This window comes from Pezoporus flaviventris, unplaced genomic scaffold, assembly GCF_033815535.1.
Source record: "Pezoporus flaviventris isolate CSIRO_AGI_PZ_B2104156 unplaced genomic scaffold, CSIRO_AGI_Pfla_v1 ptg000213l, whole genome shotgun sequence".
NCBI classification, from domain to species: Eukaryota; Metazoa; Chordata; class Aves; order Psittaciformes; family Psittacidae; genus Pezoporus; species Pezoporus flaviventris.
The window spans coordinates 13,756,936-13,777,379 of NW_026892761.1; the positions used below are offsets into that span (position 1 = coordinate 13,756,936).

General features: G+C 51.0%; 1 protein-coding gene across 11 annotated transcripts in view; it reads left to right on the top strand.

The window, feature by feature from the left end:
- PTPRT (protein tyrosine phosphatase receptor type T) overlaps window positions 1-20,444 on the top strand; it is a 469,312-nt gene that overhangs the window by 167,602 nt on the left and 281,266 nt on the right. For all 11 annotated transcript variants that reach the window (XM_061441416.1, XM_061441421.1, XM_061441417.1 and 8 more), the window contains exon 3: window positions 15,264-15,535. In XM_061441416.1, the coding sequence (XP_061297400.1) occupies window positions 15,264-15,535 (272 nt within the window). The remainder of the gene's footprint in view (window positions 1-15,263; window positions 15,536-20,444) is intronic.

Genomic DNA, 20,444 nt, shown 5'->3' on the forward strand with positions numbered 1-20,444 from the left:
GATCAATAATTTCCATTTATGACATGTGAATTCATTCCCTAGTTCTGTATAGGAGTGGAATATGTGGCAAGTGCTTTGTTGGTGCCAGACCAGATTGTACTCTTTTATTTGCACATACAGGCCTATAAATTGAGAATAAGTCCCATCAGCCTCAGTTCTGTGTTCAGGCTAAAGAAGGCTGTCAGGCTCTGTATCACAGTATGTCAATTTTGGTAAGGATAATAAGGAAAACCACAATTGTCCTTAAAATGCTGTTTTCTCTCCACCACCCCCTTTCCCTTCCCCTACCCACCCTCCCACCCCCAAATTTTCATGATCTCTCACGTGCCTCTAAGTGACGTATCCTGTCCAGACAAGCTTCCCTGGGCATGAAATCGTAGACTCCCAGATTGCTTTGTGTTGGAAGGGACCTTAAATCTCATCCAGTTCCAACCCCTGCCATGGGCAGGGACCCCTTCCGCTAGAGCAGCTTGCTCCAAGCCCCTGTGTCCAACCTGCCCTTGAACACTGCCAGGGATGGGGCAGCCACAGCTTCTCTGGGCACCCTGGGCCAGGGCCTCAGCACCCTTACAGGGAAGAGCTTCTGCCTAAGAGCTCATCTCTCTCTCCTCTCTGTCAGTAGGAAGTGATCTCAGCTGCTGATCTTGGAGTATGCAGAGTGACAATAAGGAGGTCCTAGAGTACAGGGGACAGGATGCTCATTCAAGTTCATGCTGTGGAAAGAGAAATAAGAATTTGTACACATGTGTACAATTTGAGGCCAGTTTAGAGAATACAGGGTATAATAACGTGTGCACAACTGCATGTTGTAGGTTGGCATATTCCTGTGACTGAGCTGTGGGTTCTCCTCCCCACCACGATGGCCAGGCTGGAGATGCTCTGCCTGGGTCTTGGCCAGCAGCAGGTATTGTGGGACCTGCTGCGCTTCAGTCTGCAGAAATAAGGAATGTGACTTAGTATATACCAAACTGCTCTAAACAAGGTGTGAAGTGTGAGTACTGTTCTCTGACAGATGGCACTATAAATGGAAATATTTCATCTTTTCCACTCCCATATAAATTAATGCCTCTTACAAGGACTTCACCAGACAGTTGGGTTTTTCTAGGATTTTGTTCTGTGTCTCGAGACATACTGTATTAAAAAAAAAATCACAAACTATAAATAGGGAGCTATGAATAATTTGCATATCATAGTGGTTTGTAAGGCTATTCTTTAGTAAGTCAGACTAATGATTTTGCTAAGTGCTTTTTGGTTGGATGGATGTTTCACTTGCTTGTGTTGTCAGTTTCTAGATTCAGGCTCCTTGCCTGTTGTCAGCACTTGCACAAAAGGCCATTGACATACCTTGTGATTCCCTTTTTGTGGGTGGTGAAAAATCAAATTGTGATTATTGCTTTGAACTTTTTCTACATGCTGATGTGTTTTCTGAGGAAAGCTTGTTAACTTTTATAAAGGAATCTGTGCAAGTGAATTTCTCCCAAACTTCATCTGTCACTGAAACACTTACCTGTCCCAATGGAATCCCAGCCTGGTTTGTGTTGGAAGGGACCTTAAACCTCATCCAGCTCCAGCCCCTGCCATGGGCAGGGACACCTTCCACTAGAGCAGGTTGCTTCAAGCCCCCATGTCCAGCCTGGCCTTGAACACTGCCAGGGATGGGGCAGCCACAGCTTCTCTGGGCACCCTGTGCCAGCGCCTCAGCACCCTCACAGGGAAGAGCTTCTGCCTTATATTTAACCTGAATCTCCCCTGTTCCGTTTCAAACCCATCACCCCTTGTCCTATCCCTACAGGCCCTGATGAAGAGTCCCTTTCCTGCATCCTTGTAGCCCCCTTCAGACACTGGAAGCTGCTCTGAGGTCTCCATGCAGCTTCTCTTCTCCAGGTTGAACAGCCCCAATGTTCTCAGCCTGCCTCCATATGGAGGAGCTCCAGCCCCTGCTCATACTTGTGGCTTCCTCTGGACTTGCTGCTTCCTCAGCCCCTCATCCCGCCTCCCTGGATGGGATGTGGAGGAGAATCAAAGGAATGTAAACCCCACGGGTTGAGATCAGAACAGTTTAATAACAAAAGTACAACAGGTTATATTTATATAGAATATAAAACTAAAAAGAGAAAGAGGAAAACCCCAAGAAACACAAGTGCTGCACAATACAATTGCTCACCTCCCACTGATCGATATCTTGCATGACCTGAGCAGCTATCTGTCTCTCTGGGGTAACCCCCCCCCCCCCCCCCATCCAGTTTCTATACCAGGCATGATGTCCTCTCGTGTGGAATACACCCTTGGATAGTTTGGGTCAGGTGTCCTGTCTCTGCTCCCTTATGGATCTGTGTGCCCTTCTCATGGCAGAGCATGAGAGACTGAACACTCCTTGATCAGGGTGCATGGTACTGAGCATCAAGTGAAACATCAGTGTGTTATCTGCATTGTTCTCAGAGTGAAGCCAAAACACAGCACTGCACCAGCTACTGGGAAAAAAATGAACTCTATTCCAGCTGAAACCATGACAGTTTTCCCCCCTTATTCCATACCATTCGTGACATGCCAGGTCTCACACTTTCCACCATCAGCTTTCCTGTCCTTTGAGATATATATATGTATGTATATGATATATATGCATACATGTATGCACACACAGATATCATTCCCCTTGTCAGTGCACCATCACTACAAATGTTTGTTGAGTTCATTCAGTCCATGACTTGGGGCTCCATCTGTCATGTGTCTCTCTGGGCAGGAAAGCTGGGTGGTGTGTGGTGCTGGCTTGTTGCATGTTGAAGCTTATTCTGAATCTGTCTTCCTTGCACTTGTCCAATTTTATTGATGAGTGCGTGCTTCGTTAATGTGATGATCAAAAGGGTTCAGATCCTCCAAGCTGGAGCAGTGGAGATGGGTGCCACGAGGTGTCCGGTGCTGTACTGGGTGCATGGCCACCGTGGCAGTGATAGTATCCAGTGTATCCAGCATCACACAGTTCAATTCAGTGGCCGTTCTCACCTAAGAGTAAATCCCCTTGAGGCACACACCAGACTTGCCCATCCTCCCACATCACCCACCAAGTGCACCCATGTCCTTGAGCGAAAGCAGTCCCACGAGTGGGTTTGCCTTTGCCCGAGGCAGGACTAACCCATACCGGCTTCCCAGCAGATTCTTTGGTAGTCTGTGGTACAGTGGGGCCTCCCAGCACGTGTCACCTCCTCTTCTGGTGACATTCCACAGTGTTTGCCCTCTGCCCAGTCCATGAGGACTCCTAGGGTTCCTGGGTGACTGGAGCGTATTGGTGATTATGGGTGACTTATTTGAGCTCGTTGTCTCCATGTCCCTCCTGCCAGTTTATTCCCAAATACCGGCTTTCCTGTGCAGGTCCCTTGACCTTAGCCTGCTTTATGGCAAAACCGGCTTTCAGCAGGGTTTGGATTATTTTCCTTCCGCTCTCAAAAACTTCTGCCTCTGGTTTCCTCCTTTTCTTAGCTGGGATGCTGTCCTGCTGGGAGGACTCTTGCTCGCTGGTGGTGCTGCCTGTCATGGGGCGCTTGGCCGGTCTGCTGCCTGCCCCTGCCAGTGTGGGCACCCCATGGCATGAGATGAGTCCCAGGGGGAGTGGCAAATGGCTTAGAACCACCCTGGGCTGGCTGAGCAATGCCTCCTGCTCCAGTCTGTCAGTGATGGGTGGCTGGTGCTGGGGGTTACCTGATGAAATGGCTTGAGGAAAGGGCACTGGCAATCGCTTTAGAACCACCCAGGGCTGCCTGTTCAGTGTGTCCTGCACCAGTCTGTGTGTGATGGGTGCATGGTGTGGGAGAGCAGCCGGGTCCAGGACACTCCGCAGTGGCACGTGGTTCAGAAGCACCCTGGGCTGCCAGCGGGGGCTCCACGCTGGATTTTCCATAGGAGCTGTCATGGGATCCTTCTGGGGACTCTCCGCAGATCCATGGAAGGTGTTGTCAGCATCCTCCGTCTCCATAGTGCTGCTGTCCTCTGCCCTGTACACCAAGAGGAGGGGGAGCGTGTTGAGGGAGGTGGTTGGGATGGGGACTTTGGGGACATCAGGAACTGTGTCCTGGCCAGCCCCCAGCCCCACCACCACCACCACTGGCTCTTTGGAGCAGCCGCCCTGTGCCACGTGCCTGCAGTTTTCAGGGAGCTCGTGGGGCACCTCAGCAGAACATCTGCGGTCATCAGTGGGCACGATGCTGTCCTCACTGTTGGGGAGCTGCGCCAGCGCTGCCTGGTCCAGAACGCAGTCTCCGTTCACCACACGCTCCAGGAATTCAAAGAACTCATTGAAGAATTCGGTGATGGTGAGGCTGTTGGGGAAATGGAGACATTAGGCAGAGTACTCAGTGCCCCTTCCCCCGCTCCCCCCCAATGGCTCTTTGTGCAGCCGTCCTGCACTGTGTTCCTGGAGTTTTGGGGGGCTCAAGGAACATCTCAGCAGAACAGCTGGGTCCATCAGGGGTCGCGGTGCTGTCCTCAATGTTGGGGAGCTGCGCCAGCGCTGCCTGGTCCAGAGCACAGTCTCCATTCGCCACACGCTCCAAATAGGCAAAGAACTCGATGAAGAAATTGGTGAGGCTGTTGGGGAAATAGAGACATCAGGCAGAGTCCTCATTGTCCCCTGCTCCCACCGCCACCACCCCCCACAACGTACTCAGAGCGTTCAGGGAACTGCTGGAGGAATCCATCCGAGTCGGGCACATCAGGGATGGTGTCATCTTCATCTCCTGTGTCAAATGAGGTGAGCTGATGGCTGGAGTTGGCGTCTTCTGCCTGGTCAGGAAAGTCCTCAGCAAGGGCGGCTGGTCCTTGCTGGGACAACTGCATGGGCTAGGCGAGATCTGCTGGGGTGGTCATCGCTGCTGTAAAAGCACCCAAAGGCAAGGCAAGCGTGGGGCGATGCAGGGTTTGTTCAGCTTGGCTCAGGATCCTCAACCCCCTTCTTGAGTGCAGTGGGACAAAGAAGTGAAAGATGTTGGTTGTGCAGTGTAGAAAGGCGAACAGTGCTGCAGTTCTAATTGCACTGTTGCTTGCAGAAGCATAAATGCCGGTGGATTGGGTGCCACAGGTGCAGTTTTGCCCAGAGCAGCCCTCATCTTGGAGCTTGCCGAGAGTCTGTGCTGCAGCAGCAGAGCAGCACCAGTCCTGGATGGCAAAGGCACTTTGCAGTCACCATTGAAATGGTTTCAGTTCCTTGCTGTGGGACTTGGGATTGTGCCTGCTCAGTCAGGGGGATGGAATCATCTTTGCTTGGGAGCAGAGCCGGTGGTGAGATGGCAGCCTTAAAAAGAGCTTAGGATGATGATCTTAAAGGGCTTTTGCAACCTGGCTGGTTTTATGATTCTGTGAGCAGAGTCTGTTTGAACATCTTGAGCTGTAACCGGCTGCCTTCTAACACATCAGCTTTGGGAAATCCTTCCTTCTCATCACCTTCTCTTCCTATGCTTTTCCAAATTGATTTCATCTGCCATCTCCCATGGGATTTGCCACCGGCTCGTTTGATTTTGCAGGCACTTGGCTGCCATGGAGCTCTCTTCCAGGTTTGTCAGGGCAATTTCTGGCTCTGTTACGGTTTTGTCACGATGGTCACAGTGGCCCCAGCACCTTCACTCCTTGCCCCAGCCGGTGCAAACTCGGGATGGAGTTCAGGAAGCTGCCATGAGGTCGGTGCAGGGCGTCCTCATCTCCCCCCTTGCTGCTTCCTGCCCGCTGTGCACTGCTCCCCACCGCTGTTCTGTGCCCATGTGTCTGCCCCCAGCACAGCGTTTCCTAGCGCTTCCTCAGCCGGCGCAGCTCCATCTTCCTCCTTTTCTTAGCTGGGATGCTGTCCTGCTGGGAGGACTCTTGCTTGCTGGTGGTGCTGCCTGTCATGGGGTGCTTGGCTGGCCTGCTGCCCACCCCTGCCAGTGTGGGCAACCCCTGGCATGAGATGAATCCCAGAGGGAGTGGCAAAGGGCTTAGAACCACCCTGGGCTGGCTGTGCAATGCCTCCTGCTCCAGTCTGTCCATGCAGGGTGGTTGGTGCTGGGGGTTAGCCAAGGAAATGGCTTGAGGAAAGGGCACTGGCAATCACTTTAAAGGCACCTGTGGCTGGCTGTTTAGGGCCACCTGCATCAGTCTGTCCGTGATGAGTGGCTGGTGCTGGGGGGCTGCCGGGGAACAGGCCAGCGGACTTGGTGCTGGCAATCCCTTTAGAAGCACCCTGGGCTGGCTGTTCAGTGTGTCCTGCACCAGTCTGTGTGTGGTGGGTGCACGGTGTGGGAGGGCAGCCGGGGCAAGGACTCTCTGCAGTGGCACGTGGTTCAGAAGCACCCTGGGCTGCCAGCGGGGGCTCAGCAGTGGATTTTCCATAGGAGCTGCCAGGGGATCCTTCTGGGGACTCTCCGCAGCTCTGTCCCCTGCAGCCTCTGCAGTGTCCTCAGAGCTCTGCACAGAGCTCTCCAGGGAGCTCTCCTCTGCAGTGTGCGAGGGGCTCAGTGGAGGCCAGGGGGGGAGGTCTGCTAACCCCCTGACCTGTTCCTCCTCTATTTCCTGCAAGGGGTGGCTGGAACCCCGCAGGAGGAGTTGGCATCCCCCAGCATTGCTGACACTGAGCAGCCCTTGCTTCTCCTGATGTGCACCCAGTGCTGCAGCCAGTCAGGGACTTGGTTGGAGGAGTCGGTGCTGTCAAGGATGCCGGGGCTATCACTGAAGGTGTTGTCAGCATCCTCCATCTCCAGAGTGCTGCTGTCCTCTGCCCTGTACACCAAGAGGAGGGGGAGCTTGTTGAGGGAGGTGGTTGGGATGGGGACTTTGGGGACATCAGTAGCATGTGTCCTGGCCAGACCCCAGCCCCACCACCACCAATGGCTCTTTGGTGCAGCCGCCCTGTGCCACGTACCTGGAGTGTTTGGGGGCTCATGGAGCATCTCAGCAGAACAGCTGCGTTCATCAGTGGTCACGGTGCTGTCCTCATTGGTGGGGAGCTGCGCCAGCGCTGCCTGGTCCAGAACACAGTCTCCGTTCACCACATGCTCCAAAAAGGCAAAGAACTCGATGAAGAAATTGCTGAGGCTGTTGGGGAAATAGAGACATCAGGCAGAGTCCTCAGTGTCCCCTGCTCCCACCGCCACCACCCTCCACAACGTACTCAGAGCGTTCAGGGAACTGCTGGATGAAGCCATCGGAGTCGGGCACATCAGGGATGGTGTCATCTTCATCTCCTGTGTCAAATGAGGCGAGCTGATGCCTGGAGTTGGTGTCTTCTGCCTGGTCAGGAAAGGCCTCCTGCTGCGAGGACTCTTGCTCGTTGGTGGTGCTGTCATGGGGTGCTTGGCTGGCCTGCTGCCCATCCCTGCAGTGTGGGCAACCCCTGGCATGAGATGAGTCCCAGGGGGAGTGGCAAATGGCTTAGAACCACCCTGGGCTGGCTGTGCAATGCTGGTTGGTGCTGGGTTACAGCCGAGTTGCTGGCCTGTGAACTTGGTGCTGGTATTTGCTTTAAAAGCACCCTGGGCTGGCTGTTCAGTGTGTCCTGCACCAGTCTGTGTGTAGTGGGTGCACGGTGTGGGTGGGCAGCTGAAGCCAGGACTCTCCTCAGTGGCACGTGGTTCAGAAGCACCCTGGGCTGCCAGCGGGGGCTCAGCAGTGGATTTTCCATAGGAGCTGCCAGGGGATCCTTCTGGGGACTCTCCACAGCTCTGTCCCCTGCAGCCTCTGCAGTGTCCTCAGAGCTCTGCACAGAGCTCTCCAGGGAGCTCTCCTCTGCAGTGTGCGAGGGGCTCAGTGGTGGCCAGGGGGGGAGGTCTGCTGACCCCCTGACCTGTTCCTCCTCTATTTCCTGCAAGGGAAGGCTGGAACCCCGCAGGAGGAGTTGGCATCCCCCAGCATTGCTGACACTGAGCAGCCCTTGCTTCTCCTGATGTGCACCCAGTGCTGCAGCCAGTCAGGGACTTGGTTGGAGGAGTCGGTGCTGTCAAGGCTGCCGGGGCTATCACTGAAGGTGTTGTCAGCATCCTCCATCTCCAGAGTGCTGCTGTCCTCTGCCCTGTACACCAAGAGGAGGGGGAGCTTCTTGAGGGAGGTGGTTGGGATGGGGACTTTGGGAACATCAGGAACTGTGTCCTGGCCAGCCCCCTGCCCCTCCACCACCAATGGCTCTTTGGAGCAGCCGCCCTGTGCCACGTACCTGGAGTGTTTTGGGAGGTCATGGAGCATCTCAGCAAAACAGCTGCGTTCATCAGTGGTCACGGTGCTGTCCTCGCTGTTGGGGAGCTGCGCCAGCGCTGCCTGGTCCAGAACTCAGTCTCCATTCGCCACATGGTCCAGGAATCCGAAGGGCTCAGTGAAAAATTTGGTGATGGTGATGGTGTTGAGGAAATGGAGAGATCAGGCACAGTGTTCTCAGTGTCCCCTGGCCCTACCACCACTACGCCACCACCCTCCACAGAGTATTCTGTGAGAGTTCAGGGAGCTGTTGGAGTAAGCCATCCCAGTCAGGGACATCAGGGATGGTGCCATTTCTGTGCATGGTGTCCAGTGAGGTGAGCTGATGGCTGGAGTTGGTGTCTTCTGCCTGGTCAGGAAAGGCCTCAGTGTGGGCGGCTGGTCCCTGCTCCAACACCTGCATGGGATCTTCCAGGTCTGCTGGGGTGGTCAACACTGCTGTAAGAGCACCCAAAGGCAAGGCAAGCGTGGGGTGATGCATGCTTTGCTCAACTTGGCTTAGCCTACTCAACCCCTATTTTTGGGTGCGGTGGGAAAAGGAAGTGAATGATTTTGGTTGTGCAGTTTAGGAGGGGGAGCGGTGCTGCAGTCCTAATTGCACTGTTGCTTTTGAGGAAGCATAAATGTTGGTGACTTGGGTGGCACAGGTGCAGTTTTGCCCAGAGCAGCCCTCATCTTGGTGCTTGCCGAGAGTCTGTGCTGCAGCAGCTGAGCAGCACCAGTCCTGGATGGCAAAGGCACTTTGCAGTCACCATTGAAATGGTTTCAGTTCCTTGCTGTGGGACTTGGGATTGTGCCTGCTCAGTCAGGGGGATGGAATCATCTTTGCTTTGGAGCAGAGTAGGTGGTGAGATGGCAGCCTTAAAAGGAGCTTAGGATGATGATCTTAAAGGTCTTTTCCAACACAGCTGTTTGCAGAATTCTATGAGCAGAGAGCCTGTTTGAACAACCTGTGCTTGAACCGGTTGTCTTGGCTTTCTCGCACCTTCTAACACATCAGCATTGGGCAATCCTTCATCCTCATCCCCTTTTCTTCTCTTCCTATGCCTTTCCAAATTGATTTCATCTGCCACCTCCAAGGGGATTTGCCACCTGCTTGTTTGATTTTTTCGTTTCAGTTGTTGGGTCTTGGCTGCCATGACGCTGTCTTCCAGGTTTGTTGTGGTCCTTCCCAGCTCTGTTACGGTTTTGTCACGATGGTCACAGTGGCCCCAGCACCTTCACTCCTTGCCCCAGCCGGTGCAAACTCGGGATGGAGTTCAGGAAGCTGCCATGCGGTCGGTGCAGGGCGTCCTCATCTCTCCCATGGCTGCTTCCTGCCCGCTGTGCACTGCTCCCCACCGCTGTGCTGTGCCCGTTTGTCTGCCCCCAGCACAGCGTTTCCTAGCGCTTCCTCAGCCGGCGCAGCTCCATCTTCCTCCTTTTCTTAGCTGGGATACTGTCCTGCTGGGAGGACTCTTGCTTGCTGGTGGTGCTGCCTGTCATGGGGTGCTTGGCTGGCCTGCTGCCCACCCCTGCCAGTGTGGGCAACCCCTGGCATGAGATGAATCCCAGAGGGAGTGGCAAAGGGCTTAGAACCACCCTGGGCTGGCTGTGCAATGCCTCCTGCACCAGTCTGTCCATGCAGGGTGGTTGGTGCTGGGGCTTAGCCAAAGAAATGGCTTGAGGACTGGGCACTGGCAGTCTCTTTAGAACCACCCTGGGCTGGCTGTTCAGTGCCTGCTGCACCAGCCTGTGTGTGATGGGTGCATGGTGTGGGAGGGCAGCTGAGGCCAGGACTCTCCACAGTGGCACGCGATTCAGAAGCACCCTTGGCTGCCAGCGGAAGGTGTTGTCAGCATCCTTCATCTCTGTAGTGCTGCTGTGCTCTGCCCTGTACACCAAGAGGAGGGGGAGCTTGTTGAGAGAGGTGGTTGGGATGGGGACTTTGGGGACATCAGGAACTGTATCCTGGCCAGCCCCCAGCCCCACCACCACCACCACTGGCTCTTTGGAGCAGCTGCCCTGTGCCACCTGCCTGCAGTTGTCAGGGAGCTCATGGAGCATCTCAGCAGAACAGCTGCGGTCATCAGTGGTCACCCTGCTGTCCTCACTGTTGGGGAGCTGCGCCAGCGCTGCCTGGTCCAGAACGCAGTCTCCATTCACCACACGCTCCAGGAATTCAAGGAACTCTTTGAAGAATTCGGTGATGGTGAGGCTGTTGGGGAAATGGAGGGATCAGGCACAGTGTCCTCAGTGTCCCCTGGCCCCTCCAGCACCGTGCCACCACCCTCCACAATGTACTCGGAGAGCTCAGGGAACTGCTGGAGGAAGCCTTCCCAGTCGGGCACATCAGGGCTGGTGCCGTGTCTGCCCATGGTGTCAAGCGATGGCTGGAGCCGATGGGTGAAGCTGGTGTCCGCTGCCTGCTCGGGAAAGGCGTCAGCGAGGGCGGCTGGTCCTTGCTGGGACACCTGCACGGGCTGTGCCATTGCTGCTGCGGCGGTCACTGGTGCTGCAAAGGCAAGCAAAGGGGAGGCAGGCGCGGGGCGATGCAAGCTTTGCTCAGCTTGGCTGCCTGCGCTCAGGCTCCTCAGCCCCCCGGGCCTCACCTCTGGGCTTCGTGGTTGCCAGCAGAGCCGGGGCAGTCTGGTGGGGCCTGGCGGAGCCGATGGTGCCCCCCGTGGCTGCCCGGTCCTCGGTGGCGGCCGCCTCCTGCCCACGGGCGCAGGGGAGCTGTGCCGCGGGTGGCAGCGGCAGCGCAGAGGGGAGCTGCAGCCGCTGCCCCGGGGCCCCGGGGGGCCCTGGCACCCCCTGCGCCAGCTGGTGGGGGCCAGGCCGGTCCCGGGCAGGCCCCAAGGACAGCGGCAGCCCCGCGAGAGGGGGTAACGCTCGAGTCGCGATCGGTCGCTGCGTGGCCAGAGCATCCGAGCTCAGACCAGACACTTCCATTGCCGTTGGCAGGCGGAGGGGAAACCTCTCTGTCGGGAGAAGCGGAGAGAGGCGCTGGGGTGAGAAAGTGGCAGGCAGAGCGGGCTGGGGGTTACCTGTGGGGCAGGAGCACCGGGAGCTGCGGCCGTACCTGCCCCGAGCGAGGGTCAGTGTCAGTTGGGCGTGGGCCAACGGCCCCTCTCCACCAGGCCCCACCCAGCGCTCCGCCAGTCCCGGCTGCTCCAGCGGCCTCGCGGACCCCGGCCGCTTCCCCTCGCCGTGGTTTCCTCCCCTGCTGCCGATTCCCTGCCCTAGATCTCGGTTTCCCGGCCCGCAGTGGTTTCCCGTCCCAGTGATGTTCCTTAGGGCCGTGTGTCCTTCCCAGCCCTGCTGTGGTGGCGGTGGGAAAGGCGCTTGTGGCGCTTTTGGGTTGTTGTTGTCCTTGCCCCTCTCTGCTGTGGGCCCCCTGCACGGCGTCTGTGCTGGCTCTTGTCCCCCTGTCACTGGCTGGTGGGACCCATAGGGCACGTTATGGAGCTTCCCTGCCCGCTAAGTATCAGGTCAACCAGTCTTGAAAGTGTTAACGTGTATATGTGTATGTGTGTGTATATCTCTGTCTATGTATCTGCACATATATATTTACATGTGCAACTACATATATATAGCTACCCATGCCTATCTACGAATATGTCTCTCCCTCTTTCTCCTTATGTAGTTATCCATAGAGCTGTCAGAACTATTTTCCAGGCAAGTTTTGAATTTTTTTTCTTCAGAGCAGGGCTGTAAGTAATTGTAGTGGTGGCAGGAGCTGTGTCAGCTGTCAGTGAAATCCTTTGATTTCATGACTTGGTATCCTGTGTCCCTCTGCGGTTCCTATCACTCTTTTCTGCTTCCTGTGGCAATGTCTCTGCAGCAAGCAGAGGATGGGAGATGGTTTCTGAAGTGTTCCAGTGACCTGCTTCAGCTCTTCTGCTTGCAGGTGCCTCTTCTTTGAGCAGAGACTGCTTTTGTCGTTTCCTTCTCCTTCCTGAATCCAGAGGAGCTGTTTCACAGTGGTTTGCTTGGACACTCATGGTCCTTCTATCTTCAATGAATTGATTTGCTTGGGACAGTATTTACAGACAAAAGAGAAGAGTGAACTTGCCTCACTAAGGCTGAGGCTTGGGTTTTAGAGCCACATCCCTGGTTTCTCTCCCAGTGGTTTTCGGCTTTCTAGAGGAACTTAGCTTAGCAGCAATCCTGTTTGCCACCAGCTGTTTATAATGGATAGTCCCCATAGCAGTGCTTTTCTTGTCTTGGAGCAGGATTTTTAGTGACATTTTGAGCACTTTCTGAGGCTGGGTATCTCCTTCTGAGATGTCACTTCATGGGGTTTCTGCCTACCTCTCTGAGCAGTTTTTGCTGAGATGTGACCTTTGAGAGCTCTGTGTTTATATTGTGCTGCTGGACACAGTACCTGTATGAATACCCTCTGCTGTTCCTTGCCTGCTTTTGGCTTGCCTGCTCCCTTCAGTGTTTCTGGGTAGCCCTGGTTCCTGACCTGCCAGCTCCTGACTGCTCAGAGGTTTTTGGGTGTCAGGGCCATCCTGTCTCCTCCCTGGCTCCCCATGCTGGCTGTCGTGGGCTAGGCTTGAGCAAAGACTGTTGTCAGTGAGCTCTCTGGTATGAGGAAAGCACAAGAGGAAAGAGGCTTCAATGGCAAAGCTGATTTGTGTAGGAGCTGTATGGCCAGAGGTGGGGCTTGACTGTGGGTTTGTCATCTACTGCCAGGGATGGGGCAGCCACAGCTTCTCTGGGCACCCTGGGCCAGCGCCTCAGCACCCTCACAGGGAAGAGCTTCTGCCTAAGAGCTCATCTCAGTCTCCCCTCTGGCAGGTTCAAGCCATTCCCCTTGGCCTGTCCAGACAGGCCCTTGTCCCAAGCCCCTCTCCAGCTTTCCTGCAGCCCCTTTAGGCTCTGGAGCTGCTCTAAGGTCTCCCCTTGAGGAGCCTTCTCTTCTCCAGGCTGACCCAGCCCAGCTCTCTCAGCCTGGCTCCAGAGCAGAGCTGCTCCAGCCTCGCAGCATCTTCATGGCCTCCTCTGCTTCACTCCAACAGTTCCACGTCCTTCTTGTGTTGCTGCCCCAGAATAGTAGTTCTTACAACTGTTCTTGCATAATTTGTAAGGGAAGATCAGGCAGACTGTGTGTGCTGACAGAGATTGCTAAAGGAAGTGTCACAATTACTCTTAGAATCCAGGCTGTCACATTTTCAGCCTTAACTGTCTGCTTGTGCTTCCTCTTCAAACCTCATCAGTTATATTTTCTGATAATCAGTTAGCTTGGGTCAGAGAAACGGAATCCAAATTCCAGTGTCTCTGCATTTCAGTTTACCTGGGTAGGTTTTAAGATTAGCATGTACTTGCTGAAGAAGGAGATTTTGTGGTTGATGGGGAGCAGAATTATATTAGCAGTGAAATGTGTCAAGATCCCATGTTATGGACTTCGATTATTAGAGAGATACTAAGAAATTTGGATTCAGCTCTTCCATTTCTTTAAGTCCTTGCTGTGAATCTGGATTTTTTTTTTATTTGGGGCCATTGTGATTTCAGCATATCAAAATGATGTTGTCTTGCCTCTCAGTTTTCCTGTTTCTTAGCCCACCCTCTTCCTTGCATTTGGCGTGATTTTCCCAGGCTCTCTTGAGTTTGTGTTTTCTTTTTCTTTGAAAGATTGCTTTCCTTCTGCATCCATGCTTTTCAGTGCTTTACAGAACGCCCATCTATCACAGAAACACAAGGGAAAAAACATTTTTGTAGGAGCAAGTTTCTGGTTTCTATTCATATAGTTTAGAGTATCTGGCTGTTCACTGCTCAGAATTGATCAAAATGCTTATCCGGCTCCTCACAGTGTTACCCTACTGGAATAGGGAAGTCAATAGGTTAGGAGTGAGGCAGGGCTTTTCAGACTCAATCTTCTGGGAGCTGCAAGAGGCCAGCAAAGAAATACATCTGCAGCAGCATCAGAACCAGCGTGTCGAGAGGGCTGTGTTTGATTAAAAATTATCATGCCTGGCTGCTGACACACAAATTCCTCCCAGTCTTGGTATTTTCTTTAGCTTTCTCCAAGGGTGAGTGTCTGTGCACACGTAAAGGAGAGCCTTTCAATAGAATTGAATAAATAACTTTCATAATGTTTTGCCTTATTGCTAACATTTGTCACCTTGATGCATCTGCAAAGACATGAGTCGAGACACAATGTGCTATGAAATAACGGCTTGATGACTCAAAATGTCAGTTCAACATCAAGTGTCGTGGTTAATACAATGCAAGCTTCCAGGTTAACAAACTCATAAATTGCCTTAGTATATATTTCCTTCCTTAAATTCAGCTTATTCTTCTTTCCTAGAAGAGTAATAGTCTTTGTTCCATTAGTTCTAGTCAAGGTATTGCGGATGCTTGCAAGCCTCATGCGTTTGGCCTCCTAAAATGGTTTGGTTTTCTTTTTAACACATTACAACCTTTCTAAGTTTCTAGTGCCAAGGTGCAGGTACAGATTGGCTTGAAAGAGGAAAGGGCCATGTAGGCAGACAACAGCTGTGAATTGGGTCCCTTTGTGGTAGTAGTTCTTTATTGAATGTGCCGTTGGGTATAGCAGTAGAGCCTTGCTGCTGCTGCATTGTCCCTGTGCTGCTGGTTACAGGGCCTGTTTTGTCACAGGTTATAGAATCATACATGAAAGCCCAGTATTTTTATCTATATTTTTGAAGTTATCTAATTAAAGTGCTGCTAGTTGGTCCTCAATCTATTTGTGTGTATATACATCTTAAATTTTACTACCCTTTCTTTCTGTTACCTGACAACGAGCATAGGATACTTGGTTTGAGCTCTTCAGGTGGGTGTTTTGTTTTCTGGTTTCTAAGGGAATCACTGACTTTTCTAATGAAACTGATTTTCGCAGAATCCCAGCCTGGTTTGGGTTGAAGGGACCTTAAAGCTTATCGGGTTCCAACCCCTTGACACAGGCAGGGCCACCTTCCACTAGAGCTGCTTGCTCCAAGCCCCATCCAAGCTGGCCTTGAGCACTGCCTGGCTGGGGCAGCCACAACTTCTCTTCTACGGCAAAAGCCAGGTAAACCCACTCCTCCTTCTCTTTCTGCTTTCTTTTATAGGCTCCTTCATGATGGTGAACAGCTCTGGGCGAGCATCTGGGCAGAAAGCTCACCTGCTCTTGCCTACACTGAAGGAAAATGACACCCACTGCATTGACTTCCACTATTACCTGTCCAGCCGAGACCGTTCGAGTCCTGGCTCTCTGAACGTCTACGTGAAGGTGAATGGAGGACCACAGGGCAATCCCATATGGAATGTCTCGGGGGTTGTTACAGAAGGATGGGTGAAAGCCGAACTTGCCATCAGTACATTCTGGCCACATTTTTATCAGGTATGAGTTTGGAATGTTTTTCCTTAGAACATTTGGCTGGGTATGAGCTAAGCTATTGTTAGCAACGGATATTCTGAAAATCATTTACCCCTTGCCCTCCTTCCCGACTCTCAAGTCTGACAGCAACTTTGCTATCATTGTTTTAGTTTTAATTAGGTAAATTGTTCACAATGGCCTCACATACTAGGTGATACATACATGTGTTGCAGGGGGGTTGGAACTGAATGAGATTTAAGGTCCCTACTCAACCCAAATCAGTCTGTGATTTTATCAATAAGATACAGGAGTGAGAGTGGGATTAGGGTAGAATAAACTATTAAAAGTCCACAAATAGTCTGTAGATAGGAAACAGCAGGTAGAAATGCTTGCTTTCGTTTTCTTTATTTACTTCTACTAACTGTGTTGCAGGTCTGTAAAATCAGAGCTGAAGTAGAATGTTTTCTTGTTCTACCTCTGGGAAAAAGTTGGGGATAGCAGCAGCATACATAGAACCACACTGTGCAGGGTGAGACGGAAGGATAAAGGGATTTAAACGGGTGGAAAAAAAGGGCTGTTCTGAAATCATAGTGAAATGCTTGTACTCCATTCAGATTAACATGAACCTCATCATGAGCCAGAATTTGCTTCATAGTAGGTGCTCCACAGAGGTAACAGGAATGAGCTTTCACCCAGGTAATCAGTGCTTTAAAAACCTGGAAGAGACAGTCTGATCTCACTCCATGAGAGCTCCTGTCCTTAGCAATACCAATAGCAGATTGCCTGAGCCTGCCTTACTTCTTTTGCAAGTCCTTTTGCAGGTCAAGTTTGCTTTTCCTGAGCAAAAAAATCCTTTAAATCAGACAAGATTTTTTTCACTGGAGTGTAAAATGAACAGATTGGAGGCAGCAGCAAGTGCTCAGGAGGAGTTCCTCCCTAGAAATACAAGGGTTTTCCGTTTTACTTTTTGTTGAATGGGGTAATGTTTCCTTCTGCATATATTTATATTCTCTCTCAAGTGTGGCTTTGAGATTGATCCCACTGTTATAGAATCATAGAATGGTTTGGGTTGGGAAGGACCTTAAGATCATCCAGTTCCAACCTCCCTGCCACAGGCAGGGACACCTTCCACTAGAGCAGCTTGCTCCAAGCCCCTGTGTCCAACCTGGCCTTGAACACTGCCAGGGACGGGGCACCCACAGCTTCTCTGGGCACCCTGTGCCAGTGCCTCAGCACCCTCCCAGGGAAGAGCTTCTGCCTAAGATCTATCCTGAACTTCCCCTGTTTCAGTTCAAACCCATCACCCCTTGTCCTGTCGCTACAGTCCCTCATGAAGTGTCCCTCCCCAGCATCCTTGTAGCCCCCTTCAGACACTGGAAGCTTCTATGAGGTCTCCATGCAGCCTTCTCTTCTCCAGGCTGAACAGCCTATCTTCATACAGGAAGTGCTCCGGCCCCTGATCATGCTTGTGGCCTCCTCTGGACTTGCTTCAACAGCTCTATGTCCTTCTTATGGTGGGAACACCAGAACTGTATGGTGGTCTAAGTGGAGTTATGGGAAATCTAATGGACTGACCTATCCTTGGTCCCTGATTTCATAAACCACTCCTGTTGATGGTCTGCTATCCTGTGAGTTTTTACATTTAACCAAGGTTTAAAAAAGAAAACTTTAAGTTTGCAAAGGTGAGGAGGAAAACACAGTGAAGGATTAAGTCAGGATTCCTGTTATTTGGCAGTTTGCAGTGACACTTAGGACTGAGGGAGTCTGGAGGTATGGGCTGACCCAAGCCTGGGTGTGCTGTTTGCTAGGCAGTGTCCTGTTTCACACTCCCAATCTAGGACGTGCCATCAGTGTTGTCAGCTTTAAATGAAAATTGCACGCCTGGAAAAATCTTTTGCATGACAAAGAGGCCTGAAAGCATGGTCTGTGTTATCAAAAGCGCCAGGGAACACAGGAAAAAAAAGAGCATTTTTCCTAAATCATGACATCTGTGTCAAGCAAAATGTGGGTTATTCTGTTAATGCACAGAAACCACCATCTTGAACTGCAGTATGCATCGAAAACCCAGTCAGGCAAAAACTGCCTGCCCTGGGTCTGAGGCTTACACAGCTGCTTTGGTCTTTGGAGATTGGACTAGTGGAATACTAGTAACTAGCTGCCAGAGTTCATGTTTTGGGGCTGGTAGTTCTGTGCAAGGGTTGTAGGAGTCATCTAGATCCAAAAGCACTCTGCTGAGCTATAAATGGTGGTGGTGGTGGTGGAGATTTATGATGTCTGCCCTGGAGTTACTCGTACGTGGATTCCCAGCCTACAGATGTTCTGAGTATAGTGAGAAAAAGCTGTAATAGTTCTTGGAGAAAGGTAATACATGTAATCTTGAGTTACTGCTTGCCGTAAGGATGAGCTTAGTCCCAGAATGCACCAAGGGCAGTGCAGGAGTCTGCCTGGAAGAGGTTTTTTGATGTATAGCAAGGAATGTTATTGATCCATGCCTGAAGAAAACTGTTGTACCACAACAGATGAGCCAGGCTAACACAGGCGCTGTTGGTATAGAGCAGCAGTGAAGTGTAGGATTATTTATTGGGAAGGAAACATGAAATGACTTTGTATTTCCAGGTCTCCCAAGCATTTAAGAGTGTTTTTTCAGAGTAAAGTTTTGAATTTTTTCATCTATATTAATTTTTGGGAAGTATCTTAAATCTAAAGCATTGTTAAAGGCCCGTCTCTCAACCATTACACTGCATTTCCAGCAGAAGGTAAAAAGATATGAGAGATACTCAGTGTGGAATTTGCAGAGCTGAGCCTCATCAGCCTTTATTCCTGCCCATTCCTCTTCAGGAAATTCCTCCTCAGTTCTCAATAAAACCGTGCTCTTCTTGCTTTGGTAGGGCTGAGATGCTGCAAGATACAGATGAAGACAACATGGAAATTTGAACTGGGAAATAACAGGAATATCCATGTGTAAAGCAGAATAGATAATAGTTTAGTCTGTAAGAACAATGATGTGTGACTTGAGAGGATCCTCCACCCTTCCCAGTGGATTCTGCACCAGTGTGCATGGGTTTTGTAGGAGCCGACTGTTACCAGTGCAAATTGTATTGTGCTGCGTTAAAGACTGAACATGTAATTAACGAAGGTAGTTCTCTGTATATTGGTGCTTCCAGTTGCCATGCACTAAATGCCAATGCTTTGGAACTTTTCTTTCCAAGCTCTTGGCTTGCAGCAAATTGGGATTTAGTTCATTGTGGCTTTACAGCTTCTTGGAAATACAAAACGAAAAGAGGATTTTGTAGCTGTAATGTTGCACTGGAATTGAAGGCTGAAGGGAGCTGCAGTTCCTTCCATGCCCTCCTCAGGAAGTGTGATTTTTGTCATGAATGACATTTCTAAAATTACTATAATTTCCATAATAAGGGTTTGCATTATACTTTTATACTGTCCCTCAGAAGCATATTAAGAGCCTTGATAACAAAACACTTGGGGGTTTTTGTTGTTATTATTTTGTCTTTCAGAGACTGGCTTCCTCCTATTGTTCCTTGGACAATTGTTCATTCCTGGTTTTTGTCCACCCTCCTTTGGAGTAGAACTTTGTTTCTATGTATTTAAGCATTTCACCTTTTCTTAGTTTATAACTTTGCCTGTTAGTTTTTTGTGTTCTACCTGTTTTTATGGTGTCTTTTTTCCTAATGGATGCATTTCTGAACATCTCACATTTGGATGTGTTCTGAGTTAGAGAAGCAGACCTTATGGAGTCATGGAAACATGAGTAGAAACTGCACTCTGGAAGCCCAAATGCAAAGCTAAATGATTGAGGGCAGTTCTGTACTTGCAAAGGACATGCTGCTCACTTTCATAACCAGGGTGTGCGGTGACCAGCTTTTGGGCAGCTGAATCTTTTCCTGGTTTATATCTGATGAAGGAGTTTAAGAAGAGGCTACACAGTGACAGACTGGGGATACCAGCTTTTAGGTAGAGTGAAAGTAAGTGTTGAAAACTGGCTTTAAGTAGTTAACTTCTTGTTCGAGTGATAAATTTTAGAGGTTACAAATTACTGAAGGATTTTCTTATGTGACACAAGTATCTGCACTGGAATCCTGCTCTGATAGAGGTAACAGTGCCAGCTGAACATGTTAATTCACTCTGTCCTTGCGAACATTTTTGTATACTCATGCATACATGAGCAGTTTAGAACAGTGTGAACATTACTCTGGGAAGAGGGAATAAAGCTGAGGACATGTTTCAAATGCAGAGGATGGCATTCGTTATGTCTCCATCCATTCATTCTTTTTCAGAGTAGTAAAGGATTCCTTTGGGAGGAGAATCACTAATTGAGAGGTAGCACCACCGGCACCTTAAATAACCAGGCTGCAGTTTCTGTTTTCTCTTGCAGTTTAATATTTCTAAACTTCCCTTTTCCTCACAGGGTAGCTCAAGTTGGAAGGGATCCATAGGGACCATTGAGTCCACTTCCCTGTTCCTGTGCAGGAGTACCTATGAGTAGTCCAGATCATGTGTGAACTCTCGCCAGCTCAGTGCCCTGACCACTGTGTTGGAGGTTACAAATTAGGGAAAGATTTTTTTCTATGAAACAGGTAGCCCAGGGAGCATGTCCAGAGGCAGACCAGCGTCTCGGTGAAGAACCTTTTCCTACTGAAAAGTTGCTCTTGAACTTCCCCTGATGCAGCTTCATTCCATTTCATAGAATCACAGAATCCCAGCCTGGTTTGTGTTGGAAGAGACCGTAAAGCTCATCCAGTTCCAACCCTGCCACAGGCAGGGACACCTTCCACTAGAGCAGCTTGCTCCAAGGCCCTGTGTCCAACCTGGCCTTGAACACTGCCAGGGATGGGGCAGCCACAGCTTCTCTGGGCACCCTGTGCCAGCGCCTCAGCACCCTCACAAGGAAGAACTTCTGCCTAATGTCTAGTATAAA